This window comes from Numida meleagris, chromosome 1, assembly GCF_002078875.1.
Source record: "Numida meleagris isolate 19003 breed g44 Domestic line chromosome 1, NumMel1.0, whole genome shotgun sequence".
NCBI lineage: Eukaryota > Metazoa > Chordata > Aves > Galliformes > Numididae > Numida > Numida meleagris.
The window spans coordinates 176,492,260-176,517,692 of NC_034409.1; the positions used below are offsets into that span (position 1 = coordinate 176,492,260).

Here is a 25,433-nt window from a genome sequence, read left to right on the forward strand (position 1 = left end):
TACAAATAAATGGATTTATACTTACCAAATATCTCCGAAAAGAACTATGCAGTAGAAGTGAAACCAGATGACTGTATTTCTTTTGCTTGTTTTTATTTGTTATCTGATGTTTTCTCTCCTACTACTCTACATTTAAACAGACCTGGGTGTTTGCCTACAAGGTTCCTCTAGGACATCAGTGACATTGTTTGTTAGCAGCTGGCTTTGTTTGTTTATTACTTTTCCCGGTTCTGAGTGAGCATAGAAAAGGACCGGTGGCACAAAGCCATTGCCCTGGAGCAGAGCAGGCACAGCCTTTCATTTTCTTCCCACTCTTGGTCAGCTTTGGGGACCCTGGTGGGCATTCCCCCCACAGCCCTGAGCTGAGGGAGATGCAGCTGCTCTCTTGGGCGAATTGTTTTGTCTCTCCATGGAATTTCATCCTGGGCAGTTATGTGCTAAGAATGTGAATAATTCTACTGCGGCTGCTTTACATGTAAAAAGCCTGACCTTCGGATATTTTATCTGGTCCGATTTTTTTCTTTTTCTCTTTTTTTTTTTTTTTTTTTTGCCTCTAGCACTGTTAAGAGTTGAGCTTTATCTTGCAACCACAGGCAACTGCAGTGACTAGCAGTCACACAGAACATTTAGACTATTTGGGGATATTTCTCATTAAGCAGTAGTCAGTGGTGAGTAGCTGTTGCTTTCAGACCCATGTTGCACACGTGTGTTTGATAAACTGAGTGGAACTAATTGACCTCTGGAAAATGTCTCATGTGTTCCCTAATGCTGCAGAATTGGAGCATATTGCAATACAAAGTTGAGTGCATTGATTTCTAAGCCTTAAACGTAAAATGACTTTTTCATATTTTTGAATGAGATTTTAAAAAGAGAAAATTCCAATTAATAAATAAAGATCCCAAACACCAGCAAATTCTAAAACCATATTGCGTGTAAAAAGTCTAGCATACATCTTCTTACTCTTTGGACAATAAATACGCCAAGTGGCCTTGCCTAACGTGCGTTCTGCACGAGTGTGTGCATATGTGTCTGTACTGAAAAATATGAGGAATCTTGAGATAAAAGCCAGATGTTTCTTCAGTTACATGAGACCGCTGCCTTGCATTGGGAGGCTGAGAGAGGAAGGAAGGCTGCTTCTCACAATGCAGCTACGTTTCTTGGATTGTTGTTTTTGTCTCTCTGCATGTGTGTTGCTGCAGGATATCAGTTGGGGTCCCTCTGGAGTCCCATTGTGGTACAAATCCTCAAAGGAGAGACCAATTCAGTGGTAATGTGTTCCAGCCTGGTATCGTGGTGGTTTTAGAGTTCTGTTAGAGTATTCCTAGGAGAAAAATCAAGGTGGAAACAGGAGTTTTTGAGACAACACTTGAAAGTTCTGGTGTTTTTAAACTGAATACAACTGCAAAGTTGCAAGAGAAGGAGAGGAGTACACTCTTTAAATGTTAAAATCTTCGGAAATACAAGAAAATGTGTAATGTTTTAAGTAGGCAGCACTCAGTAAATCTGACATAGGCCCCATTAACGAGGATGGGTGCAAAATTCAATCTGTCAAGCTGAATATGGAGAAATGCTGTAAGCGGTCCTAATGCATTTCGAATGTGCGGCACCGAATGACATTCTGGGGAGCAGCTGAGTTTGGCAGCTCTAAAAGCTCCTCCAGTCTTTGACACAATTCCCTTCAGTGCTCTGGGGCTTTATTCCTGCACAACAAAGCTCATAACTCATTTTGCTGGACCTGAATACCCAGCTGACAAGTCCCTTGAATCGCGTTTGGCTAAGAAATCATTTGCAAGCTCCGTGAATATTTGTAAAAATCCTTTTACACATGACTCAAGATGTATCCGTAGTAGAAGGAAGAGCCATGAGAACCACTCATTTTAGTGTCCGTGGCCACTGAAAAGAAATGCTCTGATTTACAAATAGCATTACTGTAGATGGAATGCCAGCCAAATGCATTTCGGGCTAACATGAGCAATAAAATTAGCAAACACATCACTTGCTGCTAATGAAGGGGAATAAGCTCATCGTGAAACCTTCACTGAACTGCTATTCTATCCAGCTTGATTTACTTGCCCTGATAGGGTAAAAAACCTGCTGTCTCAGAAGGATGTGGGAGCTGTTGGGAAGGAGTCGTCATGTAGTTCTGACTGCTCAGAACGTGATGGGCAGCTCTGGAGGGGAGCAGGGACGGCCTGCCCTTCCTGCTGCAAGTGGGCCTGCTCATCAGGCAGCCTGCCAGGGAGGGAGAACTTGAACAAAGACGTTTCCAAGGGATTGGTGTTAACAGAAAAGGGTTTGTACAGCCCTTTTAAAATGGCGGCTGGTCCTGGCACAGCAAGATGTTGCTATTGCTAGAACTACCATTTTAACACATAGAATAATAGAATCAATAAGATTGAAAAAGATGACTAAGATTATCAAGTCCAACTGTCAACCCATCCCCACCATGCCCACTAACCATGTCCCTCAGGGCCACATCCTCATGTTTCTTGAACACTTGCAGGAATGGTGACTCCACCACTCCCTGGGCAGCCTGTGCCAGTGCCTCACCACTCTTTCTGAGAAAAATTTTTTCCTAACATCCAACCTGAACCTCCCCTGGTGCAACTTAAGGCCATTCCCTCTCATCCTGTTACTGTTACCTGGGAGAAGATGCTGACCCTCACCTCACCATAGCCTCCTTTCAGGCAGTTGCAGAGAATGATAAGGTCTCCCCTGAGCCTCCTCTTTTCCTGACTGAACAATCCCTGTTCCCTCAGCTGCTCCTCATAAGACTTGTGCCCCAGACCCTTCACAGCTCCGTTGCCTTTCTCTTGGACATACTCCAGTGCCTCGATGTCTTTCTTGCAGCAAGGTCCCAAAAGTCAACACAGAACTCAAAGTGCACCCTCACCAGAGCTGAGTATGGGGGGGCAATCCCCTCCCTGCTCCTGCTGGCTGCACTGTTTCTTATGCAAGCAAGGATGCCATTAGCTGTCTTGGCCACCTGGGCACGCTGCTGGCTTGTGTTATAAAACAGTTGAATCCAAAGGAAAGGTTCAAATGGCAAAAGAGCATCTGAAGATTCTTGCACTGTGTTTGTTTTCCGCCTAGTTATGAGACTTTAAAGCCTGACTTTGTCTGCTAATGACTTTTGATACAGCCTGGCAGTCCCTGCAGTGCTGCTGCTGAAGGACTCTTGAAGGCTGCTCATGTGCCAACTCACCTGCTTTCCTGCAAGGAGTAAGCAAATAGAAGATGGGGCCAGGAAGTGCTGTGTTGAAAGCTTTAGCAACTTCAATCAAAACGAGACAGACAACAAGCTGTCTGCTTCTCTTCCCTGCACAAAAGGTTCAATGGTTGTCTCTGATGAGGAGTTGATGGGCTACTTGAGTTCTAGTTGGGAACCTCAGAGCTGCCCCAGCACTGGACTTGGTGCCAAAAGGGGCTGGAATGTGTGCTGGAACCTCTTTCTGTTCAGAAATGAGAACAGGAACCTGGATGGGGGTTTCACTGAGTGGTTTGGGGTACATGATGCCTTGTGGTTGGGGACAACTTGTGTCTTCATATTTAAATTTATTTTCTAATTGTGCTCTGTTTCCGTTTCTTCAGAAATCTTTAGCTATTCCAAGGTGTTGTGTTACCTTTGCAGCATTAAACCTGAGGGGCAGTGGCTTGGCGTGGCTCCTGGAAACCTGAGGAGCTCGAAAGCCTCGCTGGAGTGTGGCTGAGAGCTGTTGGATGGAGCAGCGGTCAGCACAGAAGCTGCAGTCAGGGAGGACGGGAGGGAGCTGGAGCTGGGAGCCTGCTGCAGGCCCTGTCCAGTTCCCTCTTCTTGCCCCAAAGCGGGGGCATTTTAGAGAAGTAAAATAACACCTTAGGAAAGGCGTTGTGTGTGTGTGTGGCAAGTAAGGTATTTCATCCTGCTCTGTGATATAAACCTGACAATGCAATAATTTGTAAGTGCTATTTATATAACATATCTTGTCCTGAGTACGGGATTTCTGATTTAGCACATAATAATGCTTCTGGTTTGAGTTCCTTCTGCTCCGGCACTGAGTAAAGAGAGATTTAAAGAACTTTCTGTTCATGAATCGGTCATGGGTCATTTGGTTAGGCCGAGCTCTGAATAGTTGGAATAGCTCTCCAGTGAGCAGATCTAGAGTAATGAGGAACAGTTATGGCTGCATATGCAATTGTTTGTTCTGCTTTAAATTAGAGATCTCTTTCAGAATAGGATTCTTCCCTTGTGTCTGTGTAGGGCTCAGCACTGTGTGGAAAGCTGTGGGTGTCATCACAGAAAGGACTGGTGCAGATAGAAGGTGAGATCCCTAGCACAGTGAAAACATACAAATTTGTGCTTCTTCATTGCCATTAATGCAAGTCTGGCTTGTGAATTTAGCATGGAGATGGTCTTGTCATACTGTGTGTGTTCAAACTGAGCGCTTTGCTACACCTCAGTTCTCTGCATGACCTGAAGCAAGGCGTGTTTTCTAGGACTGAGCCTTTCTGCACTTGCAGAGAAGTTCCTGTTGCCTCTCACTGTTGGCAGAGCTTAAGCCCGTGCTCCTCCCAAAACTGATGTAGGACAGATGCCTCCAGGAAAGGGTGTCAGTGAATATATGGGCGTGGCAGCTGGTCTGTGGGTGCTGCCAGTGTCTCTTGTTCTACTGCATGCCTAAGGGAAACGAGAACACCAGCACAGGTGTGTTTTTGGCAGGGGCAGGAAGGAGAGTAGGCTCTGCTGTGCTCTTCAGGACCCAAGCCAAGCTGCATGTGCCATGGGGCCGGCTGGTTCCCTGCTGCCCTCCACTCGCCCCCACCTCCTGCTTGGGGCACAGCAGCTCGGCTTTGTTCGTGCTTCCCAGCCTGCTCACCAGAAAGATCCAAAAACAAGTGGCATTAGTGATAGCTTTTGATTCTTCTCACTCCCTTTTCATTATTGTTAATGCCGTGATCACTCTTTCCTTGCCTGTTTTTAGTTGTTTCTTCAGGGCAGCCCGTGCGTTGTGCGGGTTTGTTTCTTAGGGCAGCACCTCTCCATTTCCTGCAGGCCTTCCTGTTACCACATTCTTCTCAGAGTGCCTGATGTGCTACCACACATTCCATCCATTAGCCAGAGTAAATGTGGCATGGTCTGTGGCTTCAAGGATGGAGGCAGTCTTGCGGGGTTGGTTTGTGTGGTAGCACTACGAGGGTTTCTGTCCTGGGACCCAGGAGCACTGATGCACGAGCGCTCCGACAGCTTTTGTGCCTACTAGTGCAAGTTGAACCTTTTGGGCTTGTTTCATTACTTCTATTTAATTGTAAATTATCACAGTGCCACAAGAGAAGCCAGAACAGGACCTTGTTCTACCAGAGGCTGTGCAAACACAAGTTAGTTAATGAGCCTGCAGGTGACTGTCTGAATCAAGACTAAGAGTTAGAAAGGCATGAGCAGTGAGATGGCAGTGAATGTCATAGTAGTTTTACTTCTGTTTTTTTATTCTGATAGGATGTTTACCAGAGCCTTGTATCATTTCCTAAATCCTCCCTCTGGTTTTGGGGCATACTCCCCTTGTTAGTTCTTCAAATATCCTCTGGAAATACTATTTTGAAACTTTCTTGTTAAAGTTGTTCCTTACCTGTAGAACTCCATTCCTAATTTACAGCTTAGGATTTTTTTTCACATGTTGATTTGGTTTAACTTAGTGAGCCTTATATTTCATCACCTGCCCATATTTTTGTCCAGCCCTCAGTACTTCATGTACTCTAGCTTGTATGTTCTTTATACTTCTTCCATTAATAAATCTGATTAAAAAAATAAATAGATAAAAAAAACCAACGTTCTGACAGTACAAATTGAGAACATACAGTCGGTGCAGAGCAGGGCTGGAATGTCCTACCAAAAGAATGGGTGACCTTAAGGGCTGGAGTACTACTTGAACTGGGCGTAGACTGGGGAGCACAAAGGGCAGAGTCTCCAAGCAAGGACTGAAAGCCAGGAGTAAAGCCCTAAACTCAGACTTCCTCTGCTGAAGTCAACAAAGAAAATGAATGACTTTGCCTCGAAAGTAAGATCACCACCGTCTGCATCTTACTCAGAATGGGGTGTGCAGCTCTTATCAAAACACGTGTTCCAGTCTGATCTTCCTTGATACAGAGAAGGGCTACTGCAGCGATAACGAGAGTGGAGAGCCTGTTTTACAAGAGAAAATCAAAGGAATGTGGTTTTTTTTAGCCCAGGAGGCCAACGTGCAACCCTTGGGATGAGAGGGGGCTCATTCCCAATAGATAATAGCAGAGCTGTTGAAGTTAAAAGGTAATTGAAACTAAAGGTAGGGGGGATTAACTGACCATGTGAAATTGAGGCTGAAAGTAAGAGGAAGATGTACAGCCAAGAAAGCAGTGTAGCTGTGAAAGCTTTCCAATGGAGCGGTGGGGGCAGAAAAATCTTGGCTGGCTGTGAGATAGATTCCCCTTGTTTTCTGAATGGATTGCATGGACTATGAAGGGCTAAGTGATCCCGTGTAAGACAAGTAGGCACTCAGTAGGTCTTTTTTGCCTGTGCTGTTCTCCTGCTATTTTGATGCCCTAAAACTGAAAATCTCTAGTGATTCTTGGGATGGATCTTTAGTTACGTGTCTAGAATGTTTTAATTTGGGCTTTAGTTCAGGAATGATGATTTGTGGACAAGATGGTCAGGTTGCTAGCGCCCGTGGTGCTAGCAACCTGAAATCAGGCAAAGCTAAAGTAGAGTACAAAGTTGGATGAAGCATGCAAGTAGAGAGTAATTGCAGATGAGGAATATTAAAAAAATACAGTTCTCTGTTCTGTAGAGCTGCAGTAATTCCAACAGAGCGTATTGTACACATTATTTCCTGAATTTCTTAGTTTCTGCACGTTTAAAATCATGAATGAAATTTCCTGCAATGGTGGACTATCCCTGAAAGGTTCATAATCAATTCTGGAGCATGTCTTTTGGCATGAGCCTGACTTTTCTCCCTTCCGGAAGGAACCTCTATCTGTTTCCTGCATCTGTTGCCCATCCTTCATTGTGAATGGAAAGTGAGTCATTAATTTTTAGTTGTTGTTAGCAAGTAATTGCCCTTGCCAAAATTTGGAGGACCTATTGTCTCCTTCAGGCACAACGTTCTTGGGAAAAGGTCTTACTTATTGTAACCTCTTGTGCAATCTTCACTCGGATGATAAATACGTCTTGGCAACTGGGAGCTTTCTGAATGAAAAATGTTGCTGGACAACCCTGTAGTAGAGCAAGAACGCTCACCGCTGCCAGTGCTGGTGGAGCGCGGCCAGGCAGGAGGGTAAAGCAGGGGAAGCCTTTCACATTGCCTACGGAGCGCAGAGCGAGATGCAGCCTCCATGTGCACCTACCCAAATATCTGTTTACCATTAAACAAGGATTTTCCCTGTCGAGCATCTGAGCTGAAAGGTGCCTTTCCTTCTAGCAACATCCTGAAATGGCTTGGCAAGCTGCCTTCTGCCGACACAGGAACGGGGAAATTACTGAGCGTGCTGGCCGTGCAGCTCTCTGGTTTGGGTGGCCGCTGTAGGCTGTAGCTGAGAACCAGCCTCCCTCCCGTTTTTCTTTGTGAACCCACAAATTTGGAATTTTGCAGAGCTGCCTCAGTCCACAAAGACTGCCTTGGTGACTTTGTGGTTCTCGGCCTGACGCTGGTTTTCCATTAGATCTGTCCTGAACCACAACTAACCGCTGAAACCTCATTCTAATATTGCAGTTGTAACATCAATTATAAAGTTATTAGTTGTTTGTAACAGCACGTTTTCCTTTTGTAGCTTTTTTTTTTCTTCTTCTCACCAACAGCGGTGTCTGAAAGCAAAAGGGTATGTAGAAGCCTTTCACAGAGAGATGTTCGAATTTGCCAAGGGGAATACACAGAATGCAAAGAATGAGCTGGGGCCGGGACTGCTCTGTTCCCTGGTGGTTTGGGCGCACGCTGCCAGGGCTGTGTTTGTGCTTGGAGCCTGACAGCTGGCTGAGGAGCGAGCAGAATGAAGCAGGGGTGCTGCTGCAGCTGACAGCGCCTGGCCTGCTGAAAGGGAAATGAGCAGAAACAGAGGGCCTGGAGCAGTGTACCTTGCAGTTAGTGGAAACCTTTGTTGACCTCAGTGGGAGCTGGATTTGGTCCTGTGCCTGCTTGAATGTTTTTGTTCAAAGTGGATTTTTTTTTTTCTTGTCTCTTTTCTGGTCTTCCTCCCATTTCTAAAATGTACTTACCTTGCAGTGGTAACACTGAGACAGCTCTGGCTGTGTCAGTGTAGCTGTGCACGTTTCTCCCTGCCCAGCATTTGTCAAGTTGTTTCCCAGCCTTTCTGTTGTTTCCAGTATCAGTCTGCAGACTTGCGGCATTGATTTCTCTTCTTCTTGAGCCCGCTCTCCTCCTTACAAACACCTTCCACCTGACTTAAACCTCTACCCTCAACCTCCAGCTCTTCCACAAGCGTAACTGTTGACACTATGTAATCCATTTTCTGCACTTCTTCCTCTCCTTTCCTACATGAAATCTTCATTTTTTTGTTGGTCAGCCCTCATGTGCGTAGATGTGATGCAAGCCTTCTGGGAACTGGCATCATGAACAGAGGTTGTGTGTGTCTTACGATATCTGGTGGGGGGGAAGGCCAAAGCTGTGGGATTTGGGGAATACAGGTGTTCTTTTGAACCACAAGAAACCTTACATTTTTCCAGCAGCAATGTAAATGCTGAGCAGAAAGGGTCAGTGGTGAGGAAACCCTTCTGAGAGCGGGAAGAACTCATGAAGACGAGAGGCAGAGGGCTGGCTACCAGGCTGCTGTCCTCACTATGGGCTGCAAGGGTGAGATTGTCACTGACACATCCACCCATCCCAAGCTCTTGCTGGCTCTCTCAGTTTAACATACACTCTGTCCTGAAATGTTCTGGGCTTTTCCCTCTCATTGTTCCCACTGAAATTTAAATATGAATCCCCTATTATGGCTGCTAAAGCTAGAACACAGCTGTGAGCAGACCGTTGTTGTTTTGATGCTGTTATTCTTCTGACAGTGGCAAAGGCAAAAGGTGAGAATAGTAGTGCTAGTGTAGGAGGGAAGGTTTGTTTTCAGAGATATTATCATTATGGTGGTGATAAAAGGCATACCTTCTCTAGCATCTCTAAATTCTGTAGAGCTAGCATATTTAAGACGGGAAGAAGTGCATGATGTAGACTTTTATTAATGGTTAAGGTAATTGTTTACCAGACATTTATTCTCTTGGTACCCCATAGCATTCAAAACCAAAAAAGCCCAAGATCCAGCTCAGAGATCTTTTTGTGTATTGAGCACATTTGATTTTGGGTAAATTGAAGACTTGTGTTATAAGTTCAGATCCAGCCAGTGTCAGTGGGCGGTGTGCTAGCAACCCCTTGATGATGAGAGCGCTGAGCACTAAGATACGAATTTGCTAATGCTTCAGAAATGTATCCAGAAGAAGAAAACAGAAAGGGGGAAAGAACATTGTGGGAAATTCTTTCCTTCATGCATAATAGTTTTTGTTGATTTAGAATTGCACTTAGTAGTGTGTTGATGCCAGTGAAATATTTCAGCTATAGGAAATGTGAAACCAACTACTGCCTTTCTATGAATTATGAGTCATAAATTGTATGAAAAATATTCAAACTTGCTATAGCTATTCCCCAAGCAGAACCTCTGAGTAATGGAGAAAATAATTCCAGTCTGGGGGGAGTAGCAGGGGACTGAGCTAAGCAAAGCTAAATGCCAAGTGCCAGCATGTGGCTCTGTCCTAAGTGTGAATTAGTGTCATCTGAGACCATCCTCCATTGCTAAGTAAACAGTGAGTGAGGATGTAACACGCACTTGCAGTTCAGCCAAGCAAAGCTCTTTGCTACAGATGATGTGGAAAGGGGCACATGGGCTGAGGCTACCTGTGTGCAATCCGGCACGCAGCCCTGCCCCGTGGGAGAGCTGGGTGTCTGCAGTGCTGTACCAACACAGTCAGCACATCTGCAGCCAAGCAGGCTCAAACTCCATCTGATTCAGTGCCTGTGGGCAGGTCGTGATGACAGAACCATGGAACCATAGAAACACCAAGGTTGGAAAAGACCTTCAAGATCATCTGGTCCAACCATCCACCTACCACCAATATTTCCCCACTAAACCATGTCCCTCAGCCGCTCCCCATAAGACTTGTGCTCCAGTCCCCTCACAGCTTCGTTGCCCTTCTCAGAACACGCTCCAGGGCCTAGATATCTTTCTTGTAGTGGGGATCCCAAACTGAACACAGTACTCGAGGTGCGGCCTCACCAGAGCTGAGTACAGAGGGATGATCCCCTCCCTGCTGCTGCTGGCTGCACTATGTCTTACACAAGCCCAGATGCCATTGGCCTTCTTGGCCACCTGGGCACACTGCTGGCTTATGTTCAGCCGAGCATTGACCAACACCCCCAGGTCCTTTTCCTCAACCCAGTCTTCCAGCCACTTTACCCCAAACCTCTACCGTTGCCTGGGGTTGTTGTGGCTGAAGTGCAGGACCTGGCAGTTGGTCTTGTTGAACCTCATCCCATTGGCCCCAGCCCAGTGATCCAGGTCCAGTTCCCTCTGTAGGGCCTTCCTACCCCCAGGCACATCAACACTTTGTGCCAACTTGGTGTCATCTGTGCTCAGTCCCCTCATCCAGGTCATCAGTAAAGGTATTGAACAGGCCCCCTAAAGTGGCAATAAGGTGGCAGGACAATGAGCTTTGCAGGCATCTCCTTGGCAGTAACATTTATTTCATGCAAATCCAGCTATCTAAGAGCTAATGGTCCAGTTGAAATTAGTCTTCTAATAATCTATCACCAAAGATGAGTTTATCTCCTGTTATTTCTATCTTATAAATTGCCTTCTGGAAGTAATTATGTAAGTACCTGGAAATTCTCAGCAGCTTCTTTAGACAAGTTAATCTGACTTTTTGATGGCTGAAGTTCAGTGCTATGAATTCAAGCTGGATTTCGGTTTCTCCATCATTTCAGAAAAGACCTTGCAGCCCTGTGAGGATGAGTGATTTCCTGGCTGGAGAGCAGGGAACACTAATGGTGATTATGATGGAGTAGTTCAACTGGAGTATTTATTTTTGCTCAGTTGTGTTTTTTGGATTGTATGCCTGGCACCCATATTAATTTTTCAGTAATGACTGCGTGCTCAATAAAATACAGTTAGAAAGGCCAATAATGTGAAATACAGCTTAATGTGCTGGTTGTTTACCACATAGGTAGTGAGCAGTACTGCTAAGAACAGTCTTCCCCACTGCCCCTAGTGGGACAGGGATTTGCTGAGGGTAAATCAGTCCCTGCCTACTTAGCTTTTGTGGCGTTTGGGGAACCTTAGAGTTGTACTCGCTGTATAGAGAGATGCTGGCATGGTTGAGAGACGTGCTCTCAAATACCAAAAGCCAAGTATTTCCTTCTATTTCACACTAAGTCAAATTATGCTGACTTTTCCAGATCTGCAGTTTGGGTAGGTTGAAGTTGGTGGCTTCTTTTAATTTTCAAGTTGCATGGGGTAAACAAGTGTTTTCAAAACGCGAGTCCATTTGGCTTCATGCAGCTGTGATCAGGTGCAAATTACAAAAAGTTTCTATAAATTTAAGACAGCTTACTGCTTTCTGGCTTGCAGTACAGTGCTTGAGCTTTCTCTCAGTGTGATTCAGTTTGTGTTTGCTTTATACAGGAGATGGCTGTGCGGGCGCTGAAGCAGACAGGTAGCAGAAGTATCGAAGCAGCTCTGGAATATATCAGTAAGATGGGCTACTTGGATCCTAGAAACGAGCAGATAGTACGTGTAATTAAGCAGACCTCACCAGGTAAGCATGAAGTTTTCTTTAAATTGTTCTTCCTTGCAGTAAGCTAGTTATCGAGTAAACTTATTGCTGTTAAGAAGAAGGGGATTGGCAGTGTCCAGCAGTAGTCTTGCAGAAGATGGTTACGCTCAGCCGGGCTTCAAGGTGAGCGCAGCTCACCTGCTTCACAACAGCCATCTGCATGCACGTTCATACTCCACCTTCCCAAACACAAAGCTGTGTATCCTTCAGTGCGAGTCATCTCAACCATCTTGAGTCTACCACGAGGTAAAAACTTGCATGCAGATAATTGCTGTGGAGCTGTGAATCTCCCTTCCCAGGAATTCATTCGTGTTAACATCCTTGTAAGTAGACTGCAGAAATAGTTCAGGCCGAGGTGGCAGAACCTTTGCACTCATCCCTGCTAGTCTGCTTCAGCTCTGTCCAATAGAAACATAATGGGAGGATTTGAGCCCTGCGTGTGCCGAGTCAGCAAACATCAAAAATAACATACATCTTCTTTAAAAGGGTTGAAAAGTCTTTCCAGACAGAAAGCTTTAATTACTCCGTTGTTGGTTTTGCTTTCTTAACATTCTAATACATGCAGCTTTTGAGTCCTTAACCTTTTGAGCGGAAGATCTCCCTTTACCTTTAGATACAGAATGCAAAACTTAAATATCGTGCAAACGATGTTTGCTTGCCTTTGGTGCAACAGAACCATACTGATTTGTTTGATGTTGCCTTGTTTGTGCGAGGGTAGCGCAGGTCTCCTGCAGCTGATTGGGAAGCGTGTAATGCTGCACAGGAACTTTCCATTTGCAGTTCAAGAATGTGAAGCTCACACTTCTGAATTCCATATATTGGTATATGGAAATAGACTTTTCACATCACTCGTTTTAGTCTTACTTTAATAGTAAAGCTAGTGAGTTTTAGCATATTGTCAAGACTTAAAACTTAATAGATGTTTCTTTTGGACAGAGACTATGTATAAAAAGAGTTGGTGCCATGAATGCAGTTAATGAATCTTATAGAATACACTTAGAACACTTCATAGGCAAGAGATGGTTGTAACCTTGCTGGATAGGAATGTGGGGGGGGGGGGGGAAGTCAGCAGCAACTAGTATATTTGGTATCTTCACATTCCAAAATATTCCTTAGACAGACCAGAACAGACTTACTGGTCTACAAATCTAGGACATGGAGGTCATACCTCTCCTTACATCAGCAAGATTCCTTGCACAGCTGAAGTTCGTATCCCAGAATAGAGGACAGTTACTGCTACTGCTTTCCTCCATGGCCTCTGATGGGGGAAAACAAAGTCAGTTTGTCCCTGAGGCTCCAAATCATTCCTGAAGATGGAGGTGACAAAATGGTCATGTGGCTGCCTCCCACATCCAGCCCAGAACAGCCACTTCTTAGGATTCTTTGGAGTGCCACAGCCTTATCAGTGCATCTCATTGTGTTCTGGCCGATCAGCTTCCAGGGAGTAGTTACAAGTACAGCCTTGGTAAGTGTGGCCTTATGTTATCACAGGAGAAAGTGCTGCTGATTATAGATTTCACTTGAAAGAATGTTGGTAATTTGTCCAACTTGATTTAATTTCAAAACATTGCATTGTTTATGAAGTGTCACTTAGTATGGGCACAGCCTCTTCATTGTGCAGAAATGGTGCATAGGCCTGGCTTAATGTTCCACATATTCTTGTGAGTTTGTGGGTATGCAGGTGAGCAGTCCGCAGCAGTGCATAAGGGTGCTACACCTGGCCCAGCTGGGACATGCTGTAAGGCAAATGGGCTTGGAATGGGCTGCCCAGGGAGGTGGTTGAGTCACCGACCCTGGAGGTGTTCAAGAAACATTTAGATATAGCGTTGAGAGACATGGTTTAGTGGGGTTATTGGTGGTAGGTGGATGGTTGGACTGGATGATCTTGTAGGTCTTTTCCAACCTAGGTAATTCTATGATTCTATGAAATAAGCTTGCAATCCAGCAGTCCAGCCTGTTAGTGCAGTACGACTGTTCTTGTGGACCTTGTGAAGTCAAGATTTTAAAAGGAAATTGTTCAAGCATACATGGGCCAAGTCCTACAGTTCATGAAAGCTGAAGAACCAGAGGGGGAACAAAAAATAGGGGACAGCACAGAGTATCTCCCTATCTTTTTAGAAGAGCATTTCTACACCCGCAGTTTGTCCACAGATGAAAGAGCTTGTGCCATTAAGCGCCATTAACACTTCCAGCACAGGAATGCTGGTATCTCCTCTCTGCAGTCCTTCAAGCTGAGATTAGCATGTTGGCACACAGAAAGACTGGCCTTCCAAACAGCAGGAAGATTAGTAATTTGAGGGGAAATTCTTTGCCCAGCATGCTGGAAAGAAGACAGGCTAAGATGCACTACACCTTTGTTGTAAATGAAGTAGAGGAGAAAGCAAGGATGTTTGAGGAGCATGATGGAACAGAGAGATGCAAACAGATCCCCAGCATGAGTAGTGAGCTCACTGTGTAGAAGGAAGTGGACTCGTGACCTGGTAGCTTATAGCAGCGTTGGTTTCAAGTTGTACTGACGGTGCTTCAGGGAGCTTTTTTTCCCCTATGTGTGCAGTACTTACCCCTCTACTTTGTAGCTTCCTCCTGTCTGTGAGCAATGACCAGTAATTTTAAAGCTGGTCCAGCTTTAAAAACCAGGCTGAAGTGTAATCTGATGACTTCACAGTAAAGGAATTTGTGCTTCTATTCTGATGATTTGGTAGAACTCCCTGATGATTCCTGGCATGATCAGTGTTGTGAGCCAGTAGCTTGTTATCAGTAGTAATACTTGGCACCTATCACTTTGATTTTCCAGAGTGCTTAATTTAGGTTTCGGAAGGTAGGGTTTTTTTGTAACGCATAATCCCTAGACTGTATGCATGTGTATGGATAGGTGGATGAGTAATGCAAAGTAATTGCTTCACCTGAATTGTTTCCTAATATTCTTCTGTGTTCTTTTTATAAAGGAAAGGGTATTGTGCCAAATAATGTAACCCGCAGGCCAAGCTTCGAAGGATCAAGCGAATCTTTTCCGTCCTACCATCAAATCACTAATGCAGCCTATGAAGGGACAGGCTTTGCAGCAGAAGGTGCAAATATGCTACCTGAAGTTCCACGGCCATACATGGACTATTTAATCTCTGCTTCACAGCCTACAGCTATGACTGCGCCTGTACAGCGACCTCCTGCCGTTGGCACTCACAGCACACCAACAAGCCATCAGCAGAAAACATACCCTGCAAATATTGAGTCTTCTGTGATTAATTATCCCGTGTCTAATCACAGCAGCCCAGCCTTGCAGCTGCAGGCCTCCCATGGCTCCAACAGCCAACATTACAGTAGGCAGCACATGATGGTGCAGGGGGAGCCCATGGGGTATGGTGTTCAGCGGAGTCCATCCTTCCAAAACAAGATGCAGCAGGAGGGAGGCTACGCCAATCTCCCAAATAAAGGGGCAGTTGTTCAAAATAACGCCGGTCATGCATTTCAGCAGGCACCGGCAAGCCTGTATATATCACATTCTCATCACAAGCAGACAAGTCCTCCCTCCCATCAAATGCACGTGATATCCAGAGGTCCAGCATTTGGTAACGATTTTTCAGACAGCCCACCGCAAAATCTACTAACTCCATCGAGAAATAGTCTAAACATGGACCTCTATGACATGAATAATCCTCAAGTTCAGCAGTGGCAGGCAGCAACGCCGTCACGACGAGATTCTTTACAAAACCCGGGAATAGAAACATCTCCACGGCAACACGTATCCTTCAGACCTGATGCCTCAGTGCCAAGCAGAACAAACTCCTTTAACAACCATCAGCAACAACCACAAGTGACCGTGTCTATAAGACAGGTGCCTCCAGGGAAACCTGATCCTTCGATTACGTCTCCAAATACAATCACAGCGGTCACATCTGCTCATATTCTCCAGCCAGTGAAGAGCATGCGAGTGATGAGACCTGAGCCTCAGACTGCAGTGGGACCTTCCCATCCTGGCTGGTTACCTGCCCAGGCACCGGCTGTGGATGGCCTAGAGATCATTGAACAGCATGTGCCAGCTGTTGGAGCAGCCAATGCCTATCAACTAGATGTGGATTACGGTAATCAGGAGCTGCGGTGTCCACCACCGCCATATCCCAAGCATTTGTTAATTCCCGGCAGCTCTGAGCAGTTTGATATCAATTGCTTGTGCATGGGTGTAGACCAGACCCTCCGTGTAGTTCCCAGTTCAACATGCAATAAGGCTGAGGAGAACAGCGAGAGAAATGACAAAAACAGCAAGAACACTAAAGCTGAAAAACCAAGCAAGGATAAAAAGCAGATCCAGACATCGCCGGTGCCCGTGCGAAAAAATAGCAAAGATGAGGAAAAGCGAGAATCCCGAATAAAGAGCTACTCACCATTTGCTTTCAAGTTCTATATGGAGCAACATGTAGAGAATGTCATAAAAACCTACCAGCAGAAAATTAACAGAAGATTACAATTGGAGCAAGAAATGGCTAAAGTAATTTTTTTTTAATATAATAAATAAGGTCACATTAATTATTACTATTTTAAGTCACTCAAAAAATGTATAAAGGCGAGTTCTCTGGGAAGTGGTAATAGGTGTTCAACACCTCCCTGTACCAGACTATTTTCACTTAGAAGCCTGGGTGCAGATCTGGGAGGCTGTTTGAAGAACCTGAGAGAAGAAGTATGTCCCCATACAAGAAAAGTAAAATGAAGCAAGGACACTCATAGTAGGAAAGTATTAAGCTTGCTTAGGAAAGAGCTCAGCAGCCAGGTTTGAGACCATGGTAACACTGACAATAGTTTTCAGCCCTTGAAAAGATCTCTGGGAAAGGTTTTCTCTTTGCTCTGGTTCTTCCTGCCTATTCCATGATAGCAACTGCTTACTCACCGAAGCCACGGTTTAACTTGGCAGTAGATTTACTATGCTGTATTTTCCCTTGAATATATAATACTTGACTGAAAATTGTCTCTTGAACATATGTTAGTAATAATACCATGCAAGTAATCATCTCTTGGCCAGCTGAAATTATCTTGGGACCCTTTGCTGGAACTTGTTCTAGAAGCAGGTCTCAGTGAGGTGCACTTTGAGTGAGAGCTTCGTTCTCGTCTAATAGTAGCGCTCAGACTGAGCTGACTCACTGATAGGGCTGTCTGAAACAAGCTGCCAACTTCTGATGATTGCTCTGGCAGTTCTGTTTTTAATTTTTAAATGTGGAAAAGTTTTTAATTTTTTTTCCCTTCAGGCATGATTAGCTAGAGTATGACTAGTCTACTTTTGTATTTAAGGATAAACTCTAATGAAATCTATTATTAATGCATAATGGATAATAACTGATCTTCCATAGAACAGTTAATTTCTAGAGTCAATTAATTTGATACTCACATTGTTCTCCATCTATGGAAATATTCAAGACCCGTCTGGATGCCTACCTGTGCACCTACTATAGGGAAGCTGCTTTAGCAGGGGCATTGGCCTCGGTGATCTCTTGAGGTCCCTTCCAACCCCTGTGATTCTGTGTGATTCTGCCCAAGAAAACCCAGTGGTTTGTTTGCCTAGGTTACATTTAATGCTTCTAAAAATCTCTTGAAAGGTCAGAATTGTAGTGACAGTGTATAGTTTGTCCTCAGTGCAAGCATAGGTTATGTTGCGCTGCTTGGATTTAGTGGATATTTTCCTGAGATTGAGATAGCTGGGGAACGATCTCTAAAGAAATAAGAAAAGAAACTAACAGCATCAGTTCTTTTCTGGCCCTTCAGCTTTCGTTCACTTCATAACTCAGAGATAATTATGAACAAAAACAGCTCCTTCCCCTAGCAACCTCATATCTGGCTGGAATAACGCGCCACAAACTCAGGAGATTTTGGCCATCTGAATATTGCATTATTCCAGAATTAACCAAGAACACAACACACTAATTGTTTTGCGTTAAAACAATAAGTGCTTATTTTATTATGGATTTAGGTACTCTACCTGTTCTGTGAGTTTTTTCAGACCTCCTTAATCCTTTATTCATATGGATTTCATTTTTACACTGTGGGGATCTTGCTGCATACTCTGGCTGCCCACATTTCATCTTTAAAGGCCTAGACTGCAGTGTGAAATGAAAAATTGAAAGCAGCGGTCTTGTGGGTGAATACTCGGGTCTTGAGCCTGCTCATCAGTCAGCTTCACATCCATCCACCATCCCCCCCACTGCCTCTTCCTATCATGCACTAATCTTCCTCTCAAAATGCTTCACTTAGTTCAGGATTCAGGTTATTCAAAAGGAAGGGGGTCTGCTGCAGGGAAGGAACTGTCAGAGGATACTGGGAATCAGCCCAGAGGCTTCTGCTGGTGAAGGCCGCCAGTAGCTCCCCCCAGCGCAGGGACAGGCAATGAAGACAGAAGTGTGCAGGCTGTATCTTGAAGGGTGGGGAAAGTCCAGCTGGGTACTTCTCTGCTTTTCCAGGAGCTATGTCCCTTCAGCCATGTGAAATGTTACTTTTAATTACTTTAAGACTCTATGGGGACAGAAGGTGTCTGGATAAGCCAGCTTTGTTACAGTTCAGGTTCAAAGGGAAAAAGCACATTTAAAGGGGAAATAGGACCTGGGTCTAGGCTTCAATATCTGGGAGGAGGCTGGAGCTTAGGGTTATGTACGTATATTTTGGGAGGGAAGACAGAGGTCTGCGAAGCTTGAGAGTGGAGGCTCTATATGTCAGAGGAAGAAAAATGATTTTGAAGGAAGAGGGGTCCCAAGATATTTCATCAAAAACAGCTTCTTAATTGCTATGAAAAAAACAACACAACTGCTTGGTAGGAAGGTTTCATATGAGTTGCTCTGGAGAGCTACTAATTAACAAAGGAGGCTGCTGCATCTCAGTTCAAGTTGTACTGCAGTGTGCATACATGTAGTGGAGTGTATTGGCAAAGTGCACAGTTGAGAGTTATAAACCAAATCCCATGATCAGATCTGTTCTGTTATGTTCTCCTGACAGTATTGCCCCATTCCTTGTAGCTTGGGAGGATGAGAAACACAGAGCAATCTTAGATACAGTAAATTCATGTAGCAAGGTCAGGCAAATGAAGCACCTTGACAGACAGACCAGAGACTGACTGTCTTGAATGTCTCATTTCATTCTCGATTAATTTTTCTGAGAAATGTGTTTTGGGAATGCTAGTTTATTGTTCTGTTGCTGTGAATATAACCTTACTAGCTCTCGTGGTTTGCTTTCCCTTATAAAGGCAGGCCTTTGTGAAGCAGAACAGGAACAAATGAGGAAAATTCTCTACCAGAAGGAGTCCAACTACAACAGGCTTAAAAGGGCCAAAATGGACAAATCTATGTTTGTGAAAATCAAGACTCTGGGCATTGGTGCCTTTGGAGAAGTATGCCTGGCCTGCAAAGTGGATACTCATGCCCTGTATGCCATGAAAACTCTGCGTAAGAAGGATGTACTGAACCGGAACCAGGTGGCTCATGTCAAAGCAGAAAGGGACATACTTGCTGAGGCAGACAATGAGTGGGTGGTTAAACTCTATTATTCCTTCCAAGATAAAGAGAACTTGTACTTTGTAATGGACTACATCCCTGGTGGGGATATGATGAGTCTGCTCATTCGGATGGAGGTTTTTCCAGAGCGTCTTGCCAGATTTTATATTGCAGAGCTCACTTTGGCTATTGAGAGTGTACACAAAATGGGTTTTATTCATAGAGACATCAAGCCTGACAACATTCTGATAGACCTCGATGGGCATATCAAACTGACTGACTTCGGACTGTGTACGGGATTCAGGTGGACTCACAATTCAAAATACTATCAGAAAGGTTAGTGTTCTTAGGCTTTATTTGCACTTTTTATCTTGAAACAAAACTCTTGGCAGAAATGTGAGGGAATTATGATGGGTTTGTCTTACTCATTTGGTTAGTTTGTTTCTAGTCTTTTGTTTCCAGTACTTTTCAAATCGCTGTCAGTAGTTTTGCTGACCACTGCAGCAGCAGCGGTTTTTCAGTTCATACTTGTTTGGAGGATGTCTGTTGGTAGTGAAAGAATTTAATCCCAGATTTAAAGTAGTCCAGGTACCTCTTGTGCATGCCATTGAGGACTACTGGAGTATGTCAGCAAAAGGGTCATGAACAATTGGTATAGCTAATCTAAATATATTCCATTGTTCTGTATCTCCTGTATGGCAGCATGCTTGCCTGTGCTGAGACAGAGACATTCTGCTGGTTTTGGAAAACCAGTTGTGAGGGAGAGGGCAGAAGACAGTGCCTCGGGTTTAGAGTTTAAGTGCCATTCTTCTGTGATGCTAGAAGATGGCAAAACTAAGTCTAGATAAATGCTTTTCTTTTTGCATGTTGTGTTTTATGACCGTGACTGTAAACTTTCTCTCCCACTTGAAAGGGAGTCATATCAGACAAGACAGCATGGAGCCCAGTGATCTTTGGGATGATGTGTCCAACTGTAGATGTGGAGACAGGCTGAAGACATTGGAACAAAGAGCTAAGAAGCAACATCAGAGATGTCTAGCCCACTCATTAGTCGGAACTCCTAATTACATTGCTCCTGAAGTCCTGCTTCGTAAAGGTAGATAATCTCTATTTTTCTTCTGTTTAAGTAAACATAGGTATTTTGAAATACTATTTTTTTTTCTCCTTAATTTGATGCTTTGGAAGTTTGTCATTCTGAAGTTCATAGGTGACTTGGATTAAGGAGAACAGATTTCTGTACATGCTCTGCTGATTAGCTTCACAGTGCTGACATTAAAGGTGATTATGCTTTGTCTGTCTCCATATCTCTTCACTCTGAGGCCTTTGAAGGAGACTGCCAATATGTCAGATATTGTTGGCAGAGCCATTTCTCAAGTTTAAAGCCAATTGTCTGTACTTATAGATTATGACCACTAGCAAGTTTACAGAGAGCAGCAAGTAGCCATCTGATTGTTTAGAAAGACCCATTTAGACGGGTCACTTCAGTATGGCTGATAGAAACTGGTGGAAACATATTGTCCAGATTCCCGGCCAGAATCTTGAGGAAACAAAACAAAAAAAGCCTTATACCAGTTACTCTGGACATACTACACTCAGAAGCTAAGCTTGAGGAGTGTAAACAATACTCTGTGACTATCCACAACAAACAGACCTGTTCACTATAGCAAGGAGATTAGATGTGCAGAGTTGTCTGCAACCCTGACCCTAAGGCTTATCTCTACTCTCTTCCAATTCAAGAGATTTCAGATTAGATTCTACTGCATCCAATAACAAAAGTCTCCATTGAACTCAGTGTTCAAGTCCTCCATTCCTTTCGAGGATCTCAGAGCTGTATCTTACTTGTTTTGTCTGAGCAATTAAGTGATTTAACTTGTTCCTCTGCTTGGAACTTGTTCAAAAAGTCATCTTTATCTCCAGTCAGGCTTTGTCTTTCAGCAGCTTTTCAAACCCCTGATGTCAGCTCCACTGAACCAAGAGGGGGACGCTGATTGTTAAGCATTTTGTGTTCTTTGAGGGCCAGTTTATGCTGTGAAGCGATAGAACTGTTGGATGGATCTTGAAAAAAAACTTTGTTCTTCCTAATGATGTGATTTCCCCCTTTACTGTTGTTGAGAATTAAAAATATTGAGAATGCTTCCCAGACAACAGTATTAAATCTTTACTGACAAGAGTGGAATTTAAGTCAGCAAGCAGAAGCATTTTATGATGAGGTTGGATCAAGAGTCCTTCGGTTTTGGGTCAGTTGTTTGAGACAAGGTAAAAGTCTGTGTTGCAGGTTTTGTTCTTTAATTGCAAGAGGAAATAGTAGCTCTGTACATACTCTCTGTGACTGGTGGAGGACAACCTTTTGACTTGCCTTTCAGGATACACTCAGCTCTGTGACTGGTGGAGTGTTGGTGTGATCCTCTTTGAGATGTTAGTGGGGCAGCCTCCTTTTCTGGCTCCTACACCCACAGAAACCCAACTGAAGGTAAGTGGAATTCCTGTGGTAGCAAAACATTAACCTTTTCCATCTTTCCTCCTCCATGTACAGATACATCCCCTCTTGTACTGAAGAAAGGAGGTGTGATTGTAAAAGCTTGACTTTAAATTGTTCTGTGCAGGGACAAAACCTTTCGCAGTCAGTGAAGATGGTGAATGTCAAACCAGAACTGACTTGTCCAATTGCATAGATAGTTGTTAATTTTATGAATCTTCTGCATAATTTTGGTTTCTGGAGGACAGGTTCATGCATATCAATTATTCAGGGTGCTTATCAGATTTGAGTCAGCTGGTACAGCAATGGTAATTTCAGATGGTAATGCGAGAGTTTCAAAGTTAAGCAGTCAGTGGTTTAATTAGAAAGAATGTATCTCATAACCGGTTTCCTACAATTTGGAGACTGAATGGAGCAACTTCTTCAAGTCATTCCATGAACTAATTGTCTTTTTTAAAATGTAATTGCTTCTTCTGTTTGCTCTCTGACAATGTTTCTTGATTTGTAAAAGAAATCTTTTAACAGCTGATGCTATGTAATCACTGGGTTCTTGAACCTCTAAAATAATTATACAGGATGTGAGTTGACTAGTTTCATGTATACTTCAGTACAGTTAGTCTTGATAAAAGGATCAGAAGGATTCTGCTTCCAGGATTAGAAGTTTTTTAATACCATTCTCATCTTCAGGTGATAAATTGGGAAAGCACACTGCACATTCCCTCTCAGATCAAGCTAAGCCCTGAAGCAACGGATCTCATCACAAAGCTGTGCTGCGCGGCTGAGGACAGGCTTGGAAGAAATGGAGCAGATGATATTAAGGCCCATTCTTTCTTTCACTCTATGGACTTCTCTACTGATATCCGTAGGCAGCCAGCTCCCTATGTTCCAAAGATCAGCCATCCAATGGACACTTCCAATTTTGATCCAGTTGAAGAGGAAAGTCCTTGGAACGATGCTAGCGGTGACAGCGCCAGGACATGGGATCCATTAGCCTCTTCCAATAGCAAGCACACCGAACATGCCTTTTATGAGTTCACTTTCCGAAGGTTCTTTGATGACAATGGGTATCCATTCAGGTATCCCAAACCTTCTGGAATGGAAGTTGGCCAGTCTGAGAAATCCAGTGTAGAGGACAAAGACGTGGTGGATCAGACTGGAGCTTGTCAGCCTGTATATGTGTAAATTATTGTATAGAGTACTCCAGGTAAGACTAATCTCAAATCCACTAGGGCCTTTAACTGATCCTTTGGGAGCTGATCCTGCAGTGCTTGTTCCTGTCTAACTTCAGATGAAGCTGAAGTCATCGTGGGGAGTCAGAAACTTGCAGGGCCAGGTCCTAAAAATGACACTCTTGGAAGTTCAGGTCAGTTTTACTGTAAATAACTTTGTTGATAATTACACTTGAAGTCCTGGTCTTCACCAAAATCTGCAAGGCCAGAAGTCTATCATTTCTAGGCCTATTTTTATTTGAGGTCAGCATCCCCCTACTCAGATTAACATTTACAGATTTCTGCATCCGTCAGCATTATTTTTTAAATGAATAAAGAGCACTTATATTTTGTTTATAGCAGGGTGTTTTTTTTTCCTACTAAATTATAGGGATTAACTTTGACAAATCATGCTGCTGTTCTTCTTTTCTACATTTTTATTTTATCCATAGCACTTATTTCACATTTAGGAAAACGCGTAAAGCTGAAGAACATGTGATGAGAGGTCTCTGTGCAATAACGTAAGAAAGGAAAAAAAGAAAAAAAAAAAAAAGAAAAAAGAAAAAAAAACCCACAACGAAAAAAAAGTCAGCTCTCTATTTTTCTTAATTTACTGATGCCATTGTATTCGCACCATGATTTTTGTTTATTATATGTATTTTCCACATTTCAAAATTGTGACATAACCTTAAAGCTGCTTGATTTCCTTCTGCTTATTGGAATGTAATAGAAAGTGTGAGCAAGCGATTATTTGGGTGTGATTTCATTGTCTAGTGTGTGAAGAATGTTGCATGAGCAGTGTTTTTCTATTTGAAATGGCCTTTTCTTGCCATTCACGGGCAGGTCCTGTGGATCCGTTTTTACTAAGGGTCTAAAATTAGACCGTTTTAAACCGTGTGTTGATAACGTATCGTGTGGATGGTTCCTTCTTATGATTGTATCCAATACTAATTTTGTAAAACAGATTGCGAAGTTTATAACTGAGCAGTGGTTTTGTGGTCTGATGCAGTGGATCATTTTAGTAACCATTTGTTACGGGCACACACGTTTCCCCACGAAGGATCGATAGTAAGACCATAGCCAGGAGGTAGATGAGTGGCAGCAGGCCGGGTCTGGCCCTTCCCATAGCATGCAGCACAGCCTTCCTTGTCTAATGCTGTCAGTAACGCAGAGCACCAGTGCCAACGTGGAGCTCGGTGTCCTCAGAGCAGAAGGGCTCAAGCTGTGCTCCCGGAGCACAGAGACAGACACAGCTCTTCCAGCCAGCACATCTCTCTGCACGGCCATCCGTGCATCCCTTGAGGATCCCAGTGTTTTAGGCACCGGCATCTGAAGATGCTGGCGTTGCTGATAGGTCGTGCTGCCCTGCTGTCCTTAGATGAGAACGTTGCTGTGGTGGAGCACAACAGTCCTTTGTTTCTGTCAGATTATAGACATTCTTTGAAATATCAATTCTTAACTATGTTAAAATATGCATTTTTCTTATATGTATAAGTGAGAATTATTTGAGATGATATCAGAATACTAAAGCAATTAAGCCATACGTATTTGCATATATTATATATAACTAAGTAAACACACACAAAAATCCTTAATTCAAATGAGTGTACCAGTCCTATTTAAGTGATTGACATCATAACATTTGAGGAAAACACTCCTTTAATGTGTTTTTGCTTCTTTTTTTTTGTTTTAATCTGGAACTTCGTTATTTTTTCCATATATTGTTCCACATATTATTCCTTAATGTTTTAGCATATCCTATCCTATCCAGTGTTTAGATATCTAAGCAACAACATATAAATTCATCAGCCTAAACTAAACAGAAATGATTGTGTATTTGTTTACATTTGTATGAGAGGAATGTTCTGAGGTATGCAGTGCTTGTGTTGTGACAGTTCATGTAAGGTTCAGTATTACTGCTTTTTTATATAGTAATGCCATTTTTTGTTATTTACATCTATTTGACATTCTTTCATGTGGTAGGTTCTTTCTCAGGAACTCGATTTAACTGTTATTTATTGATATATCATTGCCTTTGAAAGCTTCTACTGGCACAATTTATTAAAAATCTGAATCAAAATCTGAGAAGCATTATGTGTTCTTGAAAAGGATCGTTCCTGCCGATTTTAAGGTGGAATTTTTAAAACGTCTTGTTTTGTAATGTTAGTGATGGGTTTGAGCTACAAACACAAGATCCAAATCTCACCTCTTTGTAGCATTTGGTGCAGGATTTCTGGGTGTGTTAAGGCCATTTTTGGTATAACGAAGTATGTGGCGTTGGATCCGACGCTGTCACTTCCACAGCAGCGGTTCTGCGGAGCAGCCGTGGGGAGCTGTGCTTCCTTCCTGCCGTATGTCCGAGAGGTCAGTAATTCACCTTCAAGTGCGGAGTCTTTGCAATTAAGCAAAGCAGGCCCAAAAGGAAGCGGTGATTCCACGCTGAATGGGCTGCTTGT

General features: G+C 43.5%; 1 protein-coding gene across 1 annotated transcript in view; it reads left to right on the plus strand.

Moving 5' to 3' along the window:
• The window catches only part of LATS2 (large tumor suppressor kinase 2), a 47,527-nt gene extending 22,465 nt beyond the window's left edge, over positions 1-25,062 (plus strand). The window contains exons 3-8 of the mRNA XM_021379610.1: positions 11,680-11,812; positions 14,776-16,313; positions 19,047-19,629; positions 20,207-20,389; positions 21,657-21,763; positions 22,457-25,062. Coding sequence (XP_021235285.1) covers positions 11,680-11,812; positions 14,776-16,313; positions 19,047-19,629; positions 20,207-20,389; positions 21,657-21,763; positions 22,457-22,951 — 3,039 coding nt within the window. The 3' untranslated portion in view covers positions 22,952-25,062. The remainder of the gene's footprint in view (positions 1-11,679; positions 11,813-14,775; positions 16,314-19,046; positions 19,630-20,206; positions 20,390-21,656; positions 21,764-22,456) is intronic.